Genomic DNA, 24,072 nt, shown 5'->3' on the forward strand with positions numbered 1-24,072 from the left:
AAAGGGGGTATTGAGGCTGGTGGCACACTGGGAGCTCCCTTGTCAGGCTCCTGGGTGCGACCCGCCTCAGACGGTATGAAAGTGGTATAAGGGGTCTATTTACTAAGCCTTTGATGGAGATAAAGTGAACAGAGATAAAGTACCAGCCAATCGGCTCCTAACTACCATGTTACAGGCAGTGTGGCAGATTTATTAAGCCTGGTGAAGTGATAATGTGGAAGGTGATAAAGTACCAGCCAATCCGCTCCTAACTTCCATGTTACAGGCTGGGTTTGAAAAATGACAGTTAGGAGCTAATTGGCTGGTGCGTTATCAAGTTTCACTTTATCACTTCACCAGGCTTAGTAAATCTGCCCCTGTGTTTTAAAAATGACAGTTACTGTAGGAGCTGGTTGGCTGGTACTTTATCTCCATCCAAGGCTTAGTAAATAGACGCCTAATTCTCTTTCACATTCTAATATCAGCCTACCAGTATGCTTTTGGACTATGGGGGATATGCACACATAAACAGAGAGAGCATACAAACTCCTCACAGATAGTTCCTTGGTCAGTTTGGACTCAATGTTGCACTGCAAACCACTGTGCTACCATGCCACACTTTAACCCGTTAAACTTTGCATTTTTAAACTTTGCAGAGATAAATTAAATGAGCTGAGACGCCAGAAAGAAAAGCTTGAAGAGAAGATTATGGATCAGTACAAGTTCTACGAACCGTCTCCTCCAAGAAGGTACATTGCACATGATTGCTTGCTTGGGGAAAATGCTGTTTTGCTGGTCAGTGAGTCGGTAACTTGCCCATCAGTCTCTTCTGATTGTGTTAATTAGTTCATGGCTTTGAAACATAACACTTCTTGCAATAGACCTGAGATACTTAATGACTGTGTGTGTCTCACTCTATCCAACGTACTTAGGGGGTCATTCCGAGTTGTTCGCTCGTTAGTTTTTTTCGCAACGGAGCAATTTGTTGCAAACTGCGCATGCGCAATGTTCGCAGTGCGCCGGCGCCAAGTAAATTAGCACAAAAGTTTGGTATTTTACTCACGGCCTAATGAAGATTTTTCATCGTTCTGGTGATCGGCGTGTGATTGATAGGAAGTGGGTGTTTCCGGGCGGAAACTGGACGTTTTATGGGAGTGTGCGGAAAAACGCAGGCGTTTCAGGGAAAAACACGGGAGTGTCTGGAGAAACGGGGGAGTGTCTGGTCGAACGCTGGGTGTGTTTGTGACGTCAAACCAGGAACGAAACTGACTGAACTGATCGCAGTGTAGGACTAAGTCTCAAGCTACTCAGAGACTGCTAAGAAATTTCTATTCGCAATTCTGCTAATATTTCGTTCGCAATTCTGCTAAGCTAAGATACACTCCCAGAGGGCGGCGGCTTAGCGTGTGCAATGCTGCTAAAAGCAGCTAGCGAGCGAACAACTCGGAATGAGGGCCTTAGACCGCAGATTAGTATGTTATAAATAAGCTCAGTTCTCTGCCCTCAAGGAGAGGTAACTGGATAACCTTAAAGATGAGAAAGCTGATCAAATCCAAGAAGGATGTAAACCGGGAACGTCTGCGCTCGCTCACGCCTTCCCGATCGGAGTCCAGCGAGGGGTTTCTGCAGCTGCCTCCGCAGGACAGCCAGGATAGTTCATCCATTGGCTCCAATTCCCTTGAGGATGGGCACCCACTCGGGGCCAAAAAGAGCAGCAGTAAGTACATTGCAGAGTTACTGTGCTGTAGGGTTTATGTCATGGTCATTCAGGAAGTTACTAATTGTTACTGTGACTACATTTACCAAGCGGTCGCTTCTCTGCGTGTTTGACCTTGAACTGTGAAGCGGCACGACTATGAAGTGCAAACCGCGCCACACTTTGTGCTCTGTATTAATGGCCCTTTAAATTTTAAAGGTCAAGCCAAAAAGCAACAGCTTGGTAAATCAAGCCCTATTTATCAATCTTGTAATGAAATGAAACTGTTTTATGAAAGCATTTAATTATCCTGTTTAGTATAATTGGAAACGGATGACTTAAAAAGTAATGAGTTTGATTCACTGGTAACGAGAGAACGAAATGTTATAGAAAAGTTTATATTTCATTCTGCAATACTGACCGGATTCTGTTTACAGTATTTCAGGCTGCACTTGGCAAGTAAAACATACAAGAACTGCATATATATTGCTTATGTATCTAGAACTGTGTTCAATCTGATGAAACAAGTCATCATGTTCAAGACAAATGCGTGTAAAATGCTTCTATCGCCATCTCATTGCATTTACAATGCGCTATCTCGGTGATGAATGCAAGGATTGCGCTGTGTTGGCGCACATTAAATGCACTGACATGGAAGTAGTATTATACAATCCACTACAGCGTTGCACTAAACACATTAAACATAGGATAATTGCTGATACATGTTCTAAATTAGGGCCTAATTCTGAGTTGATCGCAGCAGCAAATTTGTTAGCAGTTGGGCAAAACCATGGGGGTCATTCCGAGTTGATCGTAGCTGTGCTAAGTTTAGCACAGCTACAATCGTTAACTCAGACATGCAGGGGGACGCCCAGCACAAGGCTAGCCCGCCCCGCATGTCAGTGCCCGCCCCCCCATCACCCGCACAAATACAAAAGCATCGCACAGAGGCAATGCCTTTGTATTTGAGGAGTAACTCCCGGCCAGCGCAGCTCCTGTGGCTGGCCGGGAGTTGTTTGTCGCTCCCGCAGGCCGCAGCGGCCCGCCCCCCCAACTGACCGGCCACACCTGCGTTGGCCGAACCGCTCCACCTAAACGGCGGCTTAACGCCGCCGTTCAGCCCCCTCCCGCCTAGCGACCGCCTCTGTCTCAGAGGCGATCGCTAGGTAACGAAAGCTGCCATGCGCCGGCGCACTGCGGGAAGGTGCATGCGCAGTTCCGACCCGAACGCTGCGCTGCAACAAACTGCAGCGAGCGATCGGGTCGGAATGACCCCCCATGTGCACTGCAGGAGGGGCAGATATAACATGTACAGAGAGAGTTAGATTTGGGTGGGTTGTGTACAAACTGAAATCTAAATTGCAGTGTAGAAATAAAGCAGCCAGTATTTACCCTGCACAGAGACAAAATAACCCACCCAAATCTACAGGGGGGTACACACGGAGAGATCCGTGCTTAAAATCTAAGCAATCTTACTAGATTGCTTAGATTTTAAGCACGGATCTGCCATGTGTATGCCCCCCAGCGATAGCGATGCGCGGCCCCGCGCATCGCTATCGCCGGTGCTAGATTGCATGCAGGCTCAATCTAGCGGGTCGCTCACTTCACCGTTGTGTGAAGTGAGCGGCCCCCCGTCGGCTTTCCCCCTCGCTCAGCACATCGCGCTGTGCTGAGCGGGGTGAGAGATGTGTGCTGAGCGGTCTGTGTTAAGATCACTCAGCACACATCTCTCCCGTGAGTACACCCCTTAACTCTCTCTGCAAATGTTATATCTGCCCCCCCCTGCAGTGCACATGGTTTTGCCCAACTGCTAACAAATTTGCTGCTGCGATCAACACTGAATTACCCCCTTAGACATTTTTATTTTCACATCCATTTACCTCCACCTAACTTGAAGCTAAAAACGTATCTTTAACGCAGATGTGAGAGCAGTCTTATCCTTTGTTATAAGTAGAGATGTGTGCGGAACCCCTGTGTTCTGGTTTTGGTTCTAATTCAACATTGTGTTTCGGTTTTACCAAAACCACCCTCAAATGTTTTGTTTGGATAAAAATCGATAAACAATCGGTAACAATTGATAAAAGAGAGAAAAACAGCTAAAATCCTGCAATCCTTAACCTAAAATTTGGATTAAAATTCTTGAACTGTGCGAAGATCCGGGTTTTGGTCCAGAACCACAAAATTCGGTGTAGACTCAGATTTCTGGAGAACCTAACCGCGCAGCTCTAGTTATAATTTATGTTGCGCATGCATACTGTGGAGGTAGTCCTTATTATTGGCTCAGCCACTACACTATGCTGTCTTATGAATATTAGCTGAACCCCCCAAAAAAGGCTTTATTCACTGTGTGTACGGAGCAGGTGTTCTAGACGTTCCAGTTTGTACATCTTGACATATTATTAGGTGAGAGTTGGTTAAATGTGGGCTTTGCCCAATAGACTGTAAGTCAGTGTGCGTATATAGCCTTTGACGCAACACACAATACCTACGTTATATTCTTATCTGTACGGGAAATAATAATAAGCAGCTGTATTGTGGATTTCTCTGTGACGGCAGACATTTGTTAAAGTATAACTTCAGCAACGTTTGGTAAATGTTTCACTAAAGCTGTCTCTCTAGTAAAGTCTCACTTGATTTGTATCAATGGACATCATCATTCTCATATGTCCACTATGTACTTTTTTCTTCCATAGTTTACAGTGTGAATTGTGACTTTCATACATAATTGTGTACACTCCCGTAATGTCCAGAAGAGTCATTAATATCAGGAGAGCAGGACACTGTTGTGTATCTTGCCCGCAGGTGGAGCTGAATTGCTTTCTAGTGGCCCTGCCCCTCCCCGCAGTGTGATGCAGAGAGCAGGGCCCTCGTGCCACGGAATGCATTGCCACTTTCTCTGTGCTTGCCAGTTGGACCTTCCCTCCGGGAATGTCACTAAGTATTCTGTAACAGGATCTATGTGATCGTGAGCTGGTGTCCATATCAGAGAATGCTGTCCTGTAAATATGAGTGAACTACTGTCCGTGTACGTCTGTGCTGTAAATAGTTCCGTACAAATGTCAAACGTAGTTACCAGAGGCTGATAGGAGTCAATACCCCTCCCCATCTCCCTCACAGGTTATAGTCGTTTATTCTCTCCTGTTAGCCAAGCCTGCCGCCTCTACTCCTCTCTCCGTTTTACCGTCCCCACCTGATCCCACGGGGTTCCGGTATGAATGGTCGACCATGTTATGGTCGACATTGGCATGGTCGCCATGGATAAATGGTCAACATATGAAAATGGTCGACACATGGAAAGGTCGACATGAGTTTTTTTTACTTTTTTGGTGTTGTTTTTTGCATAAAGTGACGGGGAACCCCAATTAGTGCACCGCGTCCCCTGGCAAGGTGCCTCGCTGCGCTTGGCACAGATTACAGTTCCCAATCGTAGTCCACATGGATCGTAAAGTATGGAAAAGTTCCACAAAAGAAAAAAAATGTGAAAAACTCATGTCGACCTTTTAATGTATCGACATTTCATGTGTCGACCATATGTCCATGTTGACCATGTCAATGTCGACAAATAGTGGTCGACCTAATGACTGTCGACCATAACATGGTCGACCATCCAAACGGATACCATCACACAGAGCCCTAGGCAATATATTGGTTTGGGCCTCCTATCCCCACCCTTACCCCCCCAAAAAATAATAGGTTACAGTAATTCTGGGTCCTAAGAGCCCTCTTCCGTTTGGTAACAGCCTAGGTAGCGTAATGGCTCATCCATCTGGTGGATACATAGAGTATAAAGTAACTCATATCATATTATTGGTATCCACATGATAGATCAACAGTGTATTGGTCGACAGTCAATAGGTCGACATGCATTAGGTTGACAGATGAATGGTTAACAGGTTTGTTCGACATAAATGGTCGACATGTTTTTTGGGGTTGTCACATGTTTTCTCAACATTTGCTTGATTTACTCTCCACGTGTACATCTGTTGGGAATAGTAACCTGTGGAAGCGGAGCGAGTCATCTTGCTTGAAGCGTGGGGAGCAAAGCGTGCACTGGTGGTGGTCACATAATATGAAATATACAAGATTTGGCCCAAAAAACATGTGTCAACAATCTTCAGGTCAACCATCAGTGTGTCGATCATCTTGGTGTCGGCCTTTTGTACCTGTAGACCTTAAGCACCATGGACATTTTATACTTGTCAATCTTTTGTACCTGAGGACCTAATGCATGTTGACTGTTTGCTGTCGACCTAATGACTGTCGGTCATAACATTGCCGATCCTTTGATCCACACCCCATTAATGTATACACATCTGTAATACAGTTGAGGCAGACATTTTGTGCTTAAACCAGTGTTCATAAATAAACAGCCTATGAACTCATTAGCCACTAGTAACAATACTTAGGCATGACATATTATATCCCTCATAGCTCAGTGAGGTCACTCACAAAATGGCTCCCTACTCCCTGTGTGTTACACCTGTGTACACTTGAATGAAATCCTCCATTTCCAATGATCACAGTACAAATATTGAATATGCTGCTGACTTAAACACTTCTTCACTAACAGGTGAAGAAGTGTTCCACAGCTATAGAGTAGAAAATTCACTAATAGTCACTAAGGGATCTGTGAGAATAATTGTGAGCAATACAAAACAAAACTCCCATTTACAGTGTTAATCAGTGTCTGCAAATGTTCGCGTTTTAGAACATAACTGTTTATAGTGGCCCTGTAGTGGTCATTGCTGGCTCACGGTCCAGTTACCGTTTTGTGAATGCAGTTCATCAATCCACTTGATGCCACTGACACCACTGGGGCACTTTACCTTCTCAGTGATATTAGTGGTTCACAAAAAAATCGATAAAGTTGTATCCTTATGAAGTGGCTCCGTTCATAAAATGGCTTCCTTCCCTTGCCCGTAGGTTTCCAGAGCGTCTTATAAAGCAACGTACATCATTCATTCTCTACATTTTGTTTTTTGCATTTTTTAATAATTGTTCTTTTTATTTATTTATTTTTATTTTCAAAGAATGAGGTTAATTAACAACTGGTCTTTTAAAATGATGTCACAAAATTGAGATTGTTTTATTGTTCGCAAAAGGGAAGACCGGAAACTCCAAGCAATCGCTCAACAAAATGCTGTAATGCACCAAAATATAAACTCCTATAAAGGGAAAATACACCCATTATATGGGGCAGTACCAGCAGAATCAGTTACTTAGTTAAAATTGATATACTAAGAGAAAAGCTCTCTCTCTCTCTCTCTCTCTCTCTCTATATATATATATATATATATATATATATATATATATATTATTATTATTATTATTATTTTCAATATAATTAATGGATGAAAAGTTATTATGACCCATATGCAGAACTCTCTATACTCTGTTTGCTCCTTTAAATCATTTTGGATTCGCCCAGACGCTCCAGAGTTTGCTTCTGTCCCCTCCTGTACGGTTTCCTTCCGTTTGTGTGTGATCAGTCTGAAGTCCATCTGTTTTCCATTATCAGTGGTGTCCTCACATCACACATCTGACTGTACATATCCTGTTTCATATAACATTTCACTGTTCCTCTGTTGGTTGTTGCAGTTCCTCCATGTCATATAAGAGCTAGCCTACAAATACATGGCTTTAGATGCCAGTCAGTACTTCAGTACGAAGCATGTGCTTATATCATATATTCGGGGAACGTGGCTCCGTGCACTCACTTGGGGTGTGCTTAATGGCACATTCCAGCTTGGCTGCTCTTTATTGGGAAGTAGGATTCTGGAAAGCACTTCCGTCTGTTGCCTCCGGGTGGCACTATAGGTGTATCCGCATTTGCTTGTGTGAACAGCTCTTAACATTGGAACACCAGCATGAGCACTCCAGATCATGCCTTATCCACCCTAATATTGAGCATTTTGATTTGCTGTCCCATAGGGGTGCATATTAAAATATACAATCTCAGGGCTACTGTAAATGCAGCAGATGAAAGCACTAGATCGCTGACTTTGCGTGCAATTGAATTGACCCCAATGTGGGGGGAAAAACATTTTGCTCAGGAGCAAAATACAAAATGGAGTTTTAAGCCTTTCTGAATGAAGAAGATTCTATACATACATGTACAGATGTGTCCTTTTACACTGTGACTTCAGTTGTGCCGAATGGCCCATCTTGGAGTGCCTGGTGTCTGGTGATTTGGCTTCGCTGAGTGTCTTTCTCGCTCTGAATGAGTGTCTTATTTGTATTAGTAAAACACCTGGAAGCGACAAAGCTACATTGCTAGTTTACACTGATGTCCCCAATTTAATGTGGGGCATTTGTACATCTTTGTGCGACTGAGTGGGTTATCCTTATGCAGAGTTCCATGGTGCTTCATCTGTGACTTTGTATGTCTGTAAAACCAATTCCTGTGCGGCTAAGGTCGCAGCCTGGTGTCTCTGGAACACTATTCGCTTAATGTCACTAACACAAAATTTTAAGAAAAATAGGGTACGTTGCTCTTACAGGCAGGGCTGGACTAGCCATCTGTCACTTCTGGCAAAAGGGCCGATGGGCCAGTCAGCTACACAGAGAACGGGGCTGGTTGAGCAACGCAGCATCTGACACTCTGCTCAGCCATCCGGCATACAGATAGATGGGGGCGTGCTTTGAGGCCAGATTCGTGGCATGTCCCTGTGAGCCGTTGATGATCCACCTTCAGCTGTGGCCACACTCCCTTATTGTGCGCACGCACACAGCGATGTGCCAGGGCTGCAACACGGCCCCAGTCCTTCCCTGATTGTGGGCGTCTCACAGAATATGGCGTATAGATACTAGGTGTACGACGACACATCTGTATAGTGTATATAGTTATGATTCAGGTCCACAGTCAATGAAATCCTAATATGCACATAAATGGGAGAGGCAGAGTCGTTCTAAATCTGCTTATAAAATGTCGACCTGAATCATTAGCAGAATAAAATAAAAATTGCACCTGAACAAATTCCTCTCAAATATTAGGCCTAAATAATATTTGGCATTTTACTTTTTTTCAGGGACCTCGTTATTCAAGGCAGCAATAGTGCTGGAGGGAATGGGATGATCAGTGAGGGATAGAAAATATGGGCTTGGGCAGGTCAAATGAGGGGTAAGATGGAGAGGGTGGCTCTGGACAGAGAAGGCAGATCTATGGTGGGGCCAGAAAGAGAAGGTAAGAAAAAGGCAAGGTTGGACAAAGGCGTGGCCAGACAGAGAATATGTAGGTCTTGTCAGAGCTGGCAGAAGTGAGGCCAGACAGAGAGGGCAGGGCAGAAGTGAGGCCGGACATAGAGGGCAGAAGTTAAGCCGGGCAGGGCAGAAGTGAGGCCGGACAGAGAGGGCAGGGCAGAAGTGAGGCCTGGGCAGAAGTGAGGCCAGACAGAGAGGGCAGGGCAGAAGTGAGGCCAGGCAAGGCAGAATTGAGGCCGGACATGGAGGGCAGGGCAGAAGTGAGGCCAGACAGGGAGGGCAGGGCAGAAGTGAGGCCGGACAGGGAGGGCAGGGCAGAAGTGAGGGCGGACAGAGAGGGCAGGGCAGAAGTGAGGGCGGACAGAGAGGGCAGGGCAGAAGTGAGGGCGGACAGAGAGGGCAGGACAGAAGTGAGGGCGGACAGAGAGGGCAGGGCAGAAGTGAGGCCGGACAGAGAGGGCAGGGCAGAAGTGAGGCCGGACAGAGAGGGCAGGGCAGAAGTGAGGCCGGACAGGGAGGGCAGGGCAGAAGTGAGGCCGGACAGGGAGGGCAGGGCAGACATGAGGCCGGACAGGGAGGACAGGGCAGAAGTGAGGCCGGGCAGGGAGGGCAGGGCAGAAGTGAGGCCGGACAGAGACCATTGCAGTGTAGGGGCAGAACAGAGGTGATGGCAGGGTCAAAACAGAGAAGGCCGTACTGGATAAGAGAAGTCAGGACAGAGGTGGTTCCTACATTTAGGAATTATTTCCACAGTGTAATAGGTCACACAGTCTACTTTGTAATATCAACTGGTTTAAAAAATTATATTTATTTGTAGTGTAAAGCAAATGTGCACAGCTTATTTTTACCAACTACAAGTAGCAGGTATGTAGAGGATGTGTGGCAAGTGAGATAAAGGCCTGATCATGAATATTTGTAAGTTGTAGCATTAGTACACCTCTGATATATACTGTACGTGACTGGCCTCTTCTTTGTAATATAAAATAATTTAGACGCGTACCCAAGGAATTAGCATAGAACTAGGGTTCTGTGTCACGTGTCATACCCATCATGCACTGGTGTAAGTCTGTCTCGTTTAGTGGCGCATGTTTAGCTGAGATTCAGACATACTCATTTTCTGTCTCTCGCTTCAACATTTAACTTCCATGTGTTGTTCTTCTCCTTTTTCCCCACTTTCATTTCTCTTTTTCCCCTCCAATTTCTTGTTTTTGATTTTTTTCTTTCTTCCCATGCTGTGACATAAGCACTGAAAAGACTGCCCTTTATGAGGAACAGACCGAAGGATAAAGACAAAATGAAGGCCCTCTACCGCCGCTCTGTGTGTAAGACTATAAATCAGTTCAGCTAGCTGTATCGGCTTCCATCACTAATACCTCACTAAGCTTACCCTGGATTGTGCTATTTCTCCTAACATCCAAGATGTTCTGCAGATGGAGGCTGAGAATATAGAGGGGAATGTACCTGAATTTGCAGCCAATGACAGTTGACTGAGGCACTGGAATTCAGGGGGAGATGTATCAAACCTTATAAAGAGGACAGGTGAAGATGCCCGTAGCTAACTCCACTTGTCCTTTTAGAAGGTTTGATACACCCCTCTTAGTAAATCATCTCTACATTGGGATTTGTTGTTCCAAAGCAGCTAGCAAATCACATGTACAGTATTTTGTATATGACTAGTCTAATGAATTGGAATTGTATACTCTCCCTAAGGTACTGTACACGGCTGCAATGTAGAAGGCAGACAAGCCATTCCTTATAATAGCATTTTAACAATGTATATAATAATAAATATAGTAGGCAAGATCTATTTTCTCTTATTCCCCCAAGTTATCATCTATTTATCTAGATTTACAAGCACACAGATTGCGTTGCCTTTGACCTTGGATACACCAGATTCTCTATTTAATTTAATGGCCATGTTTAGTTCAGGATCAGCATGAGGGGTTGAGGTTTGAAGGCACAGCACTAATGTGTAGGCTTACCATACTGTCCCTTTAAACCGGGACACTCATAAATGACACAGGTTCTGTGGCTGCACAAAACCAGGTGAAATGCAGGTTTGAAGTCAGCCAGCCACAGAACCTGTGTAATTCATGAGTGTCCCGGTTTAAAGGAATATTATGGTCAGCCTACTACTGTGTCATAGAGAGGTGCCTAAAAACCAATGTGCGCTTATATGACACCTTTTGGTGTAAATAATGGTATGATTCACCTTTATGGGTGAGATGAGGCCGGGCAGAGAGAACAGGGCAGAGGTGGGCTCCGTATACTTTTATGGTTTAAAATGACAACCAGTGGCAAAGCTCAGATGATGGATCTGTGATGGACAAGAGGAATACTTGCAAAGACAACCAAAAACAGACTGAAAAGTAATTTACAGCTTTCAGAACTGTTAAAGTGGACAGATCTATTACCCACACACAGTGCAGTGTGCGCTGAAGCAATATGCAGCCTATCAGTTCAGTAGGAACCAGTCACATGACTGTGATGTCATTACTTGTATAGGTAACGGATTGGCTGCAGGAATATTGGTTCAGCCCATAGTATACTGTAGCTGCATCGGTGACGGATCCACCTTAATGCCATTCTAGAAAGGCGCAGTTTCGTTCATAGTGGGTTTTAAAAGATGCATTTTATGAAGTGCCATCTGTTAAAACATTTCATTCAAAGTTATGTAAAGCACAGTATCCTGCACTGGCCATGGACCCCTCCTTCATTGCTTCCAACACTGCCAGAGAGTCCTCCACTATGCTTTACATTACAGTGCAGTGGTCCTGCCTATGACAGCAAAAGGTATTAAAGTACCCGTCGCCTGCACAAACCGGAGGCAGCCATTTTGTTGCCTGGCCAAACATTCATGTGAATGCAAACTGTTGATTCATTTGGAACTAGTGGCATCACTGAGGCATGAGGCACATTATGCCTCATAACCTCAGTGAAACCACCAGTTCTTAGTGAATTTACAGGCTGGATTTCAGTTTGGCCCACAAAGTGGCTTTCTCCACTGTGAGCAGGCAACAGATCCATTTTAACCAATTCTGTCTCCCGCCTCCTTCACCCTTTTCACATCATTTGTTCATTTCGAAGCAAGATAACTTGCTGGCAAGCTCTGCCGTCCATCACTGCTGCAGCGGCATGGCAGAACTATTCAACAGGCTTTATAATGAATGTACCAATATTGCATTTGCTGCTCACATTCATCACCGCCCACAGAGTGCATGCGATAAGTGAAATGGCTTTTGTGACGTCGTAGCTGTCTGGACCCGCATTCCGCCGCTTTGTAGTGCTTGGATGGCTGTGAAACCAGAGCTAGTGAACGATGGCACACCGTATCATGCTGATTCATTTGCTTTCATTTGCATCCCAGCCATGAATGACCTGGTCCAGTCTATGGTCCTGGCAGGCGGAGAGTGGACAGGTAGTGCTGAGAACCTGGAGGGTCCTGGTGACAATCCTACTGGCAAAAGGAGGAAAGATTTGGGAACTATGGCCTTCTCCACAACCGCAATCAACTTTTCAACAGTCAACCTGTCTACGGCCAACAGAACCAAGCTGATACCTAAAAGTAAAGGTATAAGCAGGGAGTTTTCATTTAAGTGTCTGTCAGTAGTCATTTAAAGGAGATTGGTATGGGGCCCTGGCGGTCTGGGTGGTGCGGGCAATTTCCACTCCAGCCTGCGATCTGTAAACCTCACAGCTGGGATACAGAGGGTTACTAATTACTACATCTGCATTACTGAATGTCCCAAAGTATTCACACCCCCCCATCTAGCAAGACACGTCAGTTAGGGTGGCTGTACGGCTGTGCACATATTTGCCCATTATGGTAGTCAATACATTTCCGATTTTTGGAGGGGTCCTGCGAGATGCTAACGGGTTAAGGAATCCTGGGGAACATCTCCCTATGGTGTATATATACTAAGCCTTGAAAAGTTTAATAAGAAAAAGTGGAGAGTGATAAAGTACCATCTCATCAGCTCCAAACTGCCATGTCACAGGCTGTGTTTGAAAAATGACAGTTAGGAGCTGATTGGCTGGTAATTTGTCACTCTCCACTTTATCACTTTTTAAGGCTTAGTACATCTGTCCCATCCCTCTACTTTTTAATTCATTATTTGTTTGCAAATAAACAATTATTTAAAACCTCTCATTCATCTTCTCAAAATTCCATATAAATAGCATCCCAAGTATGGCTTATTATCTTTTGGATTAAGAGATAACTACAGGACAATATATAGTTCTCTGCAGAACAAATAATATATATATATAATTTTAATGGAACAAAAGTACATATGCAGCCATACAAAAAGTTTACAAAATGCTGAAGGAATCCGAGCATAAAGAGGTTATAGTTGCTGTGGGAAAGACCACTTACCTTTACTTCATGTAAGACACTCTAGTGGGCATCATCTTGTGTAGGATCTCTGTGTAATAAAGCTGATTAGCCGTCTTGTATAATGCCCGTTCTTTATGATTATTGTTTTATAGATGGAACTTCATATGAAGACGTTAGTGGGCGTGGCATCAGTGATGATTCCTATACGGTTACTGCTGTTACTGGTAATTAGTCTACTAGGGCTCTGATACTGTCTTATGCATGATGTGTAATACAACTTAAACTATTTTATTGTCTTTCAGATTGTCATATTATGTTTCTTAAATTAACCACCTAACTTTACCACTCTTTCAGCTTATTACCTATCTCTTCCAGTTTGAAATCAGTTACATGTGACTTTTAGGGATCAATTTAGTTAGGGGCGATGTCCCGCTACACATCACCGCAATGCATGACTGCGCACGTATATGTCCATTATGGTGCCCATTTATGGGCTGCAAGGAAAACGTGGCGCTGTAGATGGACGCAATTTGCCATTATGGAATAGCACATCACCCCTAAGTGAATTTACACCATAGTGATCTTTCAGTTCATTACAGATTATTAGTTTTGTCTAGGTGAAAGAAAGAGTAGACAATTGTTTTAGATCAGGGATGGGGAACTTTCGGCCCTCCAGCTGTTGTTGAACTACACATCCCAGCATACCCTGCAACAGTTTTTGCATGGCCAAATAGCAAAATTGTTACAAGGCATGCTGGTATGTGTAGTTCAATAACAGCTGGAGGGCCGAAGGTTCCCCATCCCTGTTTTAGATAAATGTAGCACTTAGGGGTCTATTCATGAAGCATTGAAAAGAGTGGAGAAGTGAACCTGTGGCAAAGTTGCCCATGGCAACCAATCAGCTGCTCCGTACAATTGTATAGTATGCAAATTATAAATGTTACTTCAGTGCTGATTGGTTGCCATGGGAAACATCTCCACTGGCTCACTTCTCCACACTTTTCACTGCTTCATGAGAAGACCTCCTAATTCCCCACCGTACTGATAGGAATAGGTATTATTCCACATGATCTCAGGTACAGCGGTCTTTAAATAATGACACAATGGCTCTATAGGAGAACAGTGAGCAGTAATGGTCTTTCAGTAATTGCGATGCTTGATTGGATAAGGAAATCCGTAAAGCATAACATGTACTTGAGGAGTTAATTGAGAAATTATGTCTTAATGAATTTCTTTTACTTCTATTCAAATATACTTTTCCTGTCACCTACATATACTGCAGGAATATGCAACCTAGCTTCTAGAGAATACAATAGGCTGTATTCTCATGAAAAGTTATTCAGTACAAACATGTGTTTAGGTGACGGTACACTTTACATGTATGCCAGTTAAACACCATGGACCACATCAAACAATGCAAGGATTTGAGTCATCCTAGTCCCCTTTAACAATGAGTGAAATGGAAGGGGATATAACGTTTGGATAACCCCTTATTTCTGCTTCATATACTTACCAAAAAGGGAGCTTCCTCCCTGAAAACCCTCATTTACATGTATCGACGGCTAGTTGCGCTGATTTTCTCAGTGTCCCATGCAGCAAGAGCTTGCGCAGTCTCCATCCGCAGTATTTAAATACAGCTCTGTGGTTGGACAGTGTCCTCCACCACTGACAGGCGGCTCTCTGATAAAAGTCCTGAGGAGATCAGGGTGGCACTCTCCTATTGGGTTACAGTCAGAATGTTCACATGGTCAAAATGCCGACATGTTCATAATGTTGACATTTAACATGTTGACACCAGAATGTACATTTTTGCATTATTTTTCAGGTTAGGTTGAAGGTTAGGCTAAAATAAGCAGGAAACTGTATGTCCGCATTCTGATGTTGACATGTTAAATGTCAACACATATCTGCATTTTGACCTTGTTGACATTTGTGAATGTCAATATTCTGACTATCGACTTTTCCTACCACACCCCTGCTATAATCTATCCAAGGGGGACATGTTGACTAAAATGGTATTGTCCAAAATGGCCGACTCTTGTGATGCAGAAAGAGCAATGGTCTTGTAATATATATGTATACGTTTGTTTTATTTCCCCCCGCTGTCTCTTCCATTACTCCATATGATTTGTCACACTATAAACTCTTTTACATATTATCTCGGTGTCGTCGTAAAATTGTCTTCATTCTCTACTAACAAACTGAAACTGTCCATGTTGCTGTGTCTTTCTCTCCCGTTTATCTTTTCTTTCTCTGCAATCTGCCAGGATTCCAAGTCTTGCTGGCTGCGGACCGAGCATGTGACATAATGCATGACTGTCCCTCAGCCTGTGCATGCGGTAATTAGGTTCCGTGTCACCTGTGTAATGTCTGTCACCATTGTCTCAATCTCTCATCCAGCTCCCAGGCCAGCCAGCCTTGATAGTGGCAGGACCTCCTGTAGTAATAGTAATAATAATGCCTCACTCCATGAAGGGACAGGTATGCCGTGGTCCTTTTATTTCCCTTACTATCGTGTCTGTGCTGTTCATTAAATGTTGTACGACTAAACATTATGGAGCCTATTCATGAAGCAGTGAAAAGAGTGGAGAAGCGAGCCAGTGGAGAAGTTGCTATGGCAACCAATCAGCTGCTAAGTATAATTTTATTGAATGCGCTTGATAACTGTTACTTCAATGCTGATTGGTTGCCATGGGCAACTTCTCCACTGGCTCACTTCTCACGTTTCATTGCTTCATGAATAGACCCATATGTAACATAAAGTCCTTATTGTAATGGCGTGATCACTAGATGCTTAGAACTCCACAGGAAAGGACAGGATTTTGCCGACAAACCTTATAGACCTTTCCTTTTAGACGTTTTTGTACATAGAATAGTCTAAAGCCCAGTACCCACGGGCCGATGCAGGAGAGATGTGTGCTGAGCGAACCGCTCAGCACACATCTTTCCTGCCGCTCAGCACAGCGCGATCTGTGCTGAGCGTGCGGGGGGAGACGGGTGGGCCGCTCATTTCACCCAGCGGGTGAAGTGAGCGACCCGCTAGATTGGCCTGCATGCAGGCCAATCTAGCAGCAGCGATAGCGATGTGCGGGGCCGCGCATCGCTATCGCTGAGGGGGCTACACACGGAGCGATCATGCTGATATTCTAAGCAATCTAGTCAGATTGCTTAGAATATCGCTCCGTGAGTACCCCCCTTTACATACATTTTAATCTGTTGTACTGCAAATAGACAAGACCAATGTTTATAATAGATGATTTGTGTTCTGGTGTGAGGTGGGGGTTGTGCAATTCTCTATATATTACTGTGATTGGATGATGGCATTGAGCCGGCATCACTAGCATCTGTGGTTCTTATGAGAAGCATACTGTGTATAGTACCATCAATTTGCTCTTATCTGTATTATATGGGATGCTGTAGATAGTGTTGCAGTAAATGTCCTGATAACATTTTTTTTTTTGGCACATCTTGAGTATTATTTAGAAGTTTCATAAACTAACTTTTTTCCCCTTTTTCTTAGATTTATTGTGTACTTGGGGGGAGGGGAGAAATCTGCAAAAAGTCAGGTTTATGGGCACCCAAACGCAGAGCGTCCACCACTTTAGATGGCTTTAGCCGCTTTATACATCCAAACGTGGTCCATTTGGGCGAGATATTCACTATAAGTAATGGGCACCCAGTTACTTACGCCCGCAGGCACAAATAATTGAATATCACCCTATCACTTTAGATGGGAGATTGAGGACCCAAAACATTTGAATTCTCCCTTAAATGTTCTCTCTGCTTAGTCCCAGGGTCTCGGTCATTTTACTGTTGAACCCTGGCAACCAGCTATTAATGTAGATTCTATCGTCACTTGTTGCTAGGGTCACTGATGCATAGCAAATCTGCAGGAACATAGTGGCCAAATATAATCAGCAGATTAATGTACGATAATAAAAACAAAACTAATTTAGATGTTTGAGAAATGTTAGTAACTAGACGAAGTTATCAACAAAGCCGAAATATTTATACTGTATTTATACTATCTATGCTAAAAGCTGATATGTTTAACGTTGTTCTAGGTAGGAGGTTAGGATGACGCTTCGTTATCTTGCATCATTTAAAAAAAAAAAAGGAATGGAAAATAGTGCAAAGCAACCTCAGGCTTCATACGCATCAATGTTTGCAGTCTCCTTGGTAACCAAAATGCTTTTCACAGATGGGTGCCTCCAAATCTCCAACATTGCACTGATGTACGATGATGTAATTTGTGCTGTTCAAAGTTTTGTTGCCACATCACAGAAAATGCAGAGCTCTGTGATAAATCAATGTGCCGGTTTTATGTGCTATACATACCCATGTAACCAGACTCTGATAGCTCTATGGTAATACCCTCTCATTGCCCCACTGCAGGTCAGGTGACCAACCAGAGTAGGTCTCAGAGCCACAGCAGTGGAGATTTCATCCTGCACCATGATAATGAAGTGTGGTCCAGCAGCAGTAGTCCAGTCCAGTATTTTGGTAATCGATTGAAAAAGAATGCTGTATCCAGCCCCATGCTGAGACTGAAATCATGCGATGGGGCGGAAAGCCTGACCCAGACAAAGAGGAGGCTCGGGTCACCAGGGAGTGAGATGGTGTCTCTCAAACAGTTTTTAGAAGAAAGCAACAAGCTGACTGTGAGCCAGGTGAGTTGGTGGATTGTATCTCCAGCTGTACACATAGGACGGGCTAAACACTCCATAACAAGTAAATGTAATTATTCTATTAGTCTGAGCATAGGAGAATAACTACATCCATGGGCCTCTGATCTAGAATTTCAGTGATCTGTTGTTGGAGGTCAACTAATGATGGGCAGGAGGCTGTGCCCCGGAAAGCAGGATAACTTGCCAAGTGATGCCTCTACCTTGTTTGTGGACCTGCAATAAAATGTTTGTTGTGGGGCTGAAAAGGTTCTATAGGACCTATGTATCAAAGCTTGGAGAGAGAGAAAGTGGACAGAGATAAAGTACCAACCAATCAGGACCCAACTTATTTTTTAAAACACAGTCTGTAACATGACATTTAGGAGCCAGTGATCGCAAAAACGCGCTATAGCACGTTTTTTACCCCAAAATGAGGACTGGGGACTCACTTTGTAAGAATGGGCGGGTCCCCGGGGACGCGCTCCGTTGAAATTGCTCTCTGGCGCCGGTATGGTTACTAGCTGACTTTTCTCTGACCTTATTGGTCAGAAGTCAGCGGCGGCTGCTGCTGCTGCTGGGCGGGAAGATGCGGTGCCGGGAGTCAGACAGGAGCACGCTGAGAGGACTGACAGGAAGCTGCAGCGCGGCGCTCCCGGGCTTGATCGACACTTCTCACCCTCTCCCCGGCTGCACTAGTCCACGGGAGGGGAGGGCCCGCTAGATTACAGATGATACGGGAGATGCCGGAGCCGCCGCAAGATGACATCACCCAGCAGAGTGATGAAGTCGGACCCGCCACCTGTGAACAAATCCCTGCTCAGAGCTGGCAGGGCAGAGGTAATTTAGCTGAGCCAGTGTGCGGGGCCAGGCAGAAACTGAACAGCAGCAGGCTAATGCTGCCTTAACAGTGTCTGCCAGCCCAGTGTTTCCACCTTCCCGACCCAACCAGCCCACTGTGTTTTCTCACTGCCCTCCCATCTAGAACCACCCTGTCAGTCCAGACACACTGATTCCCCTCCCTAACTCAGCCCAGTGTTACCTCCTCACACCCCTATATCTCTGCTCCTCTACCTGGCGCAATGTGTATAACGTGCTCTGCCTGGCGCAATGTGTATAACGTGCTCTGCCTGGCGCAGTGTGTATAACGTGCTCTGCCTGGCGCAGTGTGTATAACGTGCTCTGCCTGTGCCAGTGTGTATAACGTGCTCTGCCTGGCGCAGTGTGTATAACGTGCTCTACCTGGCGCGGTGTGTATAACGTGCTCTACCTGGCGCAGTGTGTATAACGTGCTCTACCTGGCGCAGTGTGTATAACGTGCTCTACCTGGCGCAGTGTGTATAACGTGCTCTGCCTGGCGCAGTGTGTATAACGTGCTCTGCCTGGCGCGGTGTGTATAACGTGCTCTACCTGGCGCGGTGTGTATAATGTGCTCTACCTGGCGCATTGTGTGTAACGTGCTCTACCTGGCGCAGTGTGTATAACGCGCTCTGCCTGGCTCAGTGTGTATAACGTGCTCTACCTGGCGCGGTGTGTATAACGTGCTCTACCTGGCGCGGTGTGTATAACGTGCTCTACCTGGCGCGGTGTGTATAACGTGCTCTACCTGGCGCAGTGTGTATAACGTGCTCTACCTGGCGCAGTGTGTATAACGTGCTCTGCCTGGCGCAGTGTGTATAACGTGCTCTACCTGGCGCAGTGTGTATAACGTGCTCTACCTGGCGCAGTGTGTATAACGTGCTCTACCTGGCGCGGTGTGTATAACGTGCTCTACCTGGCGCGGTGTGTATAACGTGCTCTACCTGGCTCAGTGTGTATAACGTGCTCTACCTGGCGCAGTGTGTGTAATGTGCTCTACCTGGCTCAGTGTGTATAACGTGCTCTGACTGGCTCAGTGTGTGTAATGTGCTCTACCTGGCGCAGTGTGTGAAATGTGCTCTACCTGGCGCAGTGTGTGTAATGTGCTCTACCTGGCGCAGTGTGTGAAACGTGCTCTACCTGGCGCAGTGTGTGTAACGTGCACTACCTGGCACAGTGTGTGTAACGTGCTCTACCTGGCTCAGTGTGTATAACGTGCTCTACCTGGTGCAATGTGCATATTGTCAGCTACCTGGTGCAATATGTATAATATGCTCTGCCTGGCGCTAAGTATATAACGTGCTCTGCCTGGCGCTAATAACGTACTGTACCTGGAGCAATATGTATAACGTGCTCTACCTGGTGTAGTGTGTATAGGAGGTTCTACCTGGTGCAATGTGTATAAGCGGCACTACTGTGTGGTATAATGTGAATTGGTACTATTATGTGGCCACGCCCCTTCTCCATTAAGCCATGCCCCTAATTTTTTGCGTGCGCCTTCGGCGCGCACTGCCTATACTTAAGGTTCTGGGAGATGGAGAACCGATTCACTTTCTGCCAAGGGGCACCAAAATGTCTAGTTACAGCTCTGGTGCAGGGTGTCCTGCATGCTACACAGCCCAGCAGCAATGTCACCCCCATCCCACCACCTTGCAACAAGATTAAGATTAATAAAAACCTTCATTCCGATGGGACCCAGAAAAGGACCGGTAGGACCCCAATTTTTAAAAGTGAGGGGTCCCTGGGACCCACTTTTTTTTTTGGCCTCAGCGCGATCACTGGGAGCTGATTAGTTGGTACTTTATCTCTCTCCACTTTATCTCTCCCCGAGCTATGATACATATTCCCCTGTGTTTTTAAACTTGCCATTCTAAATAGGAATGTTACAAACCGAGCCCCCATTGCAGGGGCCAAAGAGCAGTTCATGGAAGGTTGAAAACACTGTGACAGTGTTTTCCCATCCAATGGCTAATTTATGGCGCAATCTCTCGGTAATAGTGGAACAAGCCCATACATGCTGTAGTTGCCAATAGCAACCAATCAGATTACTTACACACACATATATATATATATATATATATATATATTATAGGCAACTTCTCCACTTGACCTTTTTAGACCTTGTGATACATCCTGTACATCTCCGCCATAGTTAGGTAAGACTAATATGTAAAATCTTCCATTTACTGTTATTGTACTAATTTCAAACAATGGGCCTGATTCACGTTTGGTTGGATTTAGCATCGCTGCTGCTTCCGTGGAAGCGATGCTTACATATGGTAACGCAGTTGGAGACGTCTGGTATAAGGAGACATGCATGTGTGATCCAGTGCGGCATCCGAGGATGTAGCATTGGATCATTCTGCAACACCATTGGCCGGCTGAGTGACCCATAAGGTTACGCGGAGTGGCTGCCACAGCTCCGTCGCTGAGGCTAGGAAATCTCCATTGGAAGCCAGAAACTATGGCCTCGGCACTCACCCAAACCGGAGGCCATCGCCACCCCCTCCCACCCCTAAGAGACGCAGACTGTCAATCACCTGACATTTGCAGCCTCACTGTGTCTGAGGACACAGAACCCATACTGCACATATACAGGTCCAGATAATTAGAAAACTGCATTAATATAGCTATAATACCGAATCTGAATCAGGCCTGATGTTTTGAAGGGATGCTATGCCCCCTTCATTATTTGTGTAGGATACCACTTTCCTGTCACGCCGCTGAAAAAGTGCCACAGGCAGCCTCGTGGAAACTGAATTACTCTGATGTGAATGGGATAGCCCTCTCTAGTCATCAGTGTTACATTGCGTGTCTATATCATCAATTCAGAACATCGCCATTTATCTGGTCAGTAAACCAAGACATATACCATAGGGTTACATACGTGATCCCTATGGACGGATGGCGACAGTGGCATCCCGCGCGCCAGAATGACGGCAGCGGGGCAAGCACTAAGAGACCCCTTACAGGCTCGCCACTCTGCGGGCTCGGTAGCTAGCCGCGCTCGCCACAGGATCGAGTGGGAATAGCCCTGGTGCGGCGGGATTCCGGCTGTTGGGATTTCGGCGTCTGTATCCTGAACGCCGGCATGCCAACAGCCGGCATTTTAACTGCATCCCATACCGTAACATCACCCGTAGGTCAATGCTGTTAGAGTACATGTATGTGTTTGATTTACTTCCTGCAATGTATCAAGAGCCTATACGTTTTCACTTTTTCAATTCTAGCCTACTAAAATAAACATCTGTTCCTTCCCACTCTGTTTTGTTTTAATTCAGATTCGGTCTGGGAGCCAGGAGAACCTACTAGATGAAGTCATGAAAAGCCTGTCTGGCTCTGCTGAATTAGCAGGATTACAGTCCCCAATGCAGCTGTCCCCTGCCCTATCCGTAGGTGACAGAAAGACTGCAAAACCAGAGCACTGTGTGCGGCCATACTCTCAGAAAGCAGAGGAAAATACTCGATTCCCATTCCCTGTAGTAACAAGCTGTCAGTCTTCGGGAGGAAGCCTTACTGTAGGTCAGGAGACTGCATGCCCCCAGCGGCAGGTGAAAGATTCCAGCCAATATGCAACCTTGCCCCGTGCTAGCAGTGTGATCTCTACCGCTGAGGGGTCCAGCCGAAGGACAAGTATTCATGATTTTTTATCCAAAGACAATAGGTCACCTGTATCAGTTGATCCATCACCTACGAGCGAAGATGCCCCATCATTATTGAGTGAGTACGGTGCGGTCAATCAGTCTCCTCCTGTTCTCGCCAACAGAACCCCTCCACTTGTAGTTAGCAATGGTCCTCAGTGTTGTTCTGGTTGTGACTTAGTTAGCCTATCAGATGGAACCAGTATCATGTCCTACAAGTCATCATGCATGTCTTGTCCGTATCTTTCACTGAACCCGGATTTGGTGAGTAGCATCAGCGGGCCACCAGGAGACAGACCATTTGTGTACCCAGTGCTATCAACGGAAAGGCTAGATTGGTCTGAGTCCGGCAGCCGCAATGTAAATAGCGAATTGAGTGAATGTAATTGTTCAACCCAGTGTCCGCAGAGTAACGGAGCAGAGTGTTCCTCACTGGTGTCTGAAGATAATCAGAGTATTTGGTATGAGTATGGTTGCGTTTGAAGATTCTTCTTAGAGTGATAGACAACTGTCGCAACGGGATATTTGTCAAAGACATTCGGAGTCACTGCATGAAGCACCCTTCTTTGCGTATGTTTATACAGCATGTCTGTCGTACCAGTCTGTCCCCAGTGGTCATGTTTGTGAGACGGATAAAGCGATACTCAACTGGAGAGTTTGCAGTGGTCATTCGCTGAGCTCATTACTTTGTCCTCAGACCTGATCAATGTCAGATGTGGAAACGGCGACAAGCCTTGGTTTGCCAACGCAAAGGTTTAAATCCTCCCAGGTGTGTGGGAGGATTTAAACCTACAGGTCCACTTTTATTTTGTCCTGTTATCAGGTTCATTTGAATTTGAAATAAATGTTTGGATGAAGTATTGAAAAATGGTAACTTATTTATTACAATATATATTATTAATGTGATCAATATCAGATCATATAGCTATAAGAAGTATAGTATAAGTATCAAAGGGAAACAATTATAAAACCATAATATATATATATAATTTCCAATGAGCAGGCTGCAGGTTGTATACAACAAACACAGTGGTTGCATTGTGAGTTAGAAAAGTAAACCCCATGCAGAGATAATTTATTAATTATTATAATTTAAGTAGTTCAGAACTTTTCACATTAGTGGTCTGCTAACATGTCCTGTGACTATGAAATGTTGAGTACCGCTGGTCTGTCATTGTCTGTGTTTTTATCATGTATGTCATGTCTACACGCATGTTAAGGCTCTTGCATGTGAACCTGCCAGGCTCTTGGAAAAAATAGATGAGTTGCTGAAATTGGTATTTGCATTTCAAGCACAACTACCGGGAAGGTGTAGCAGCTTTTTACATATGTTGTGATGGCAAGAGGATGAGGATAACGTTACAAAATAACTGCTATCAAGGTGAAGTATCCTTCTGACCTCTTCCTGGGTAGCAGCACGGCAGTGCCACCTACAGGTGGACTGAATACTTTTCCGAATACTAAATAGGAGGAGACCTATAACAAAGAATATATTGGTATGGGTCGTTGGGTCGACTCAACGTAGGTCGACAGTCATTAGGTCAACCACTGAAGGTTGACAGGTGAAAAGGTCGACATGAGTTTTTGGACTTTTTTTGGTGTTGTTTACTTCGTAAAGTGAGGGGAACCCTAATTAGTGCACCGTGTCCCCTCGCATGGCTCGCTTCGCTCGCCATGCTTCGGGCTTCGCTTGGCACA

General features: G+C 45.0%; 1 protein-coding gene across 9 annotated transcripts in view; it reads left to right on the forward strand.

Annotated features, from left to right (window-relative positions):
• Positions 1 to 24,072, forward strand: part of CCDC88A (coiled-coil domain containing 88A) — a 320,350-nt gene that overhangs the window by 275,447 nt on the left and 20,831 nt on the right. For 2 of the 9 annotated variants that reach the window (XM_063918623.1, XM_063918624.1), the window contains exons 24-31: positions 636 to 728; positions 1,473 to 1,696; positions 10,120 to 10,197; positions 12,243 to 12,446; positions 13,364 to 13,435; positions 15,612 to 15,692; positions 17,607 to 17,881; positions 22,015 to 22,453. In XM_063918623.1, the coding sequence (XP_063774693.1) occupies positions 636 to 728; positions 1,473 to 1,696; positions 10,120 to 10,197; positions 12,243 to 12,446; positions 13,364 to 13,435; positions 15,612 to 15,692; positions 17,607 to 17,881; positions 22,015 to 22,453 (1,466 nt within the window). Of the gene's footprint in view, positions 1 to 635; positions 729 to 1,472; positions 1,697 to 10,119; positions 10,198 to 12,242; positions 12,447 to 13,363; positions 13,436 to 15,611; positions 15,693 to 17,606; positions 17,882 to 22,014; positions 23,193 to 24,072 lie in introns of those variants that run through there. The other 7 variants (XM_063918618.1, XM_063918617.1, XM_063918625.1 and 4 more) reach the window with 7 other exon arrangements.

Source organism: Pseudophryne corroboree, chromosome 4, assembly GCF_028390025.1.
Source record: "Pseudophryne corroboree isolate aPseCor3 chromosome 4, aPseCor3.hap2, whole genome shotgun sequence".
Taxonomy (NCBI): Eukaryota; Metazoa; Chordata; class Amphibia; order Anura; family Myobatrachidae; genus Pseudophryne; species Pseudophryne corroboree.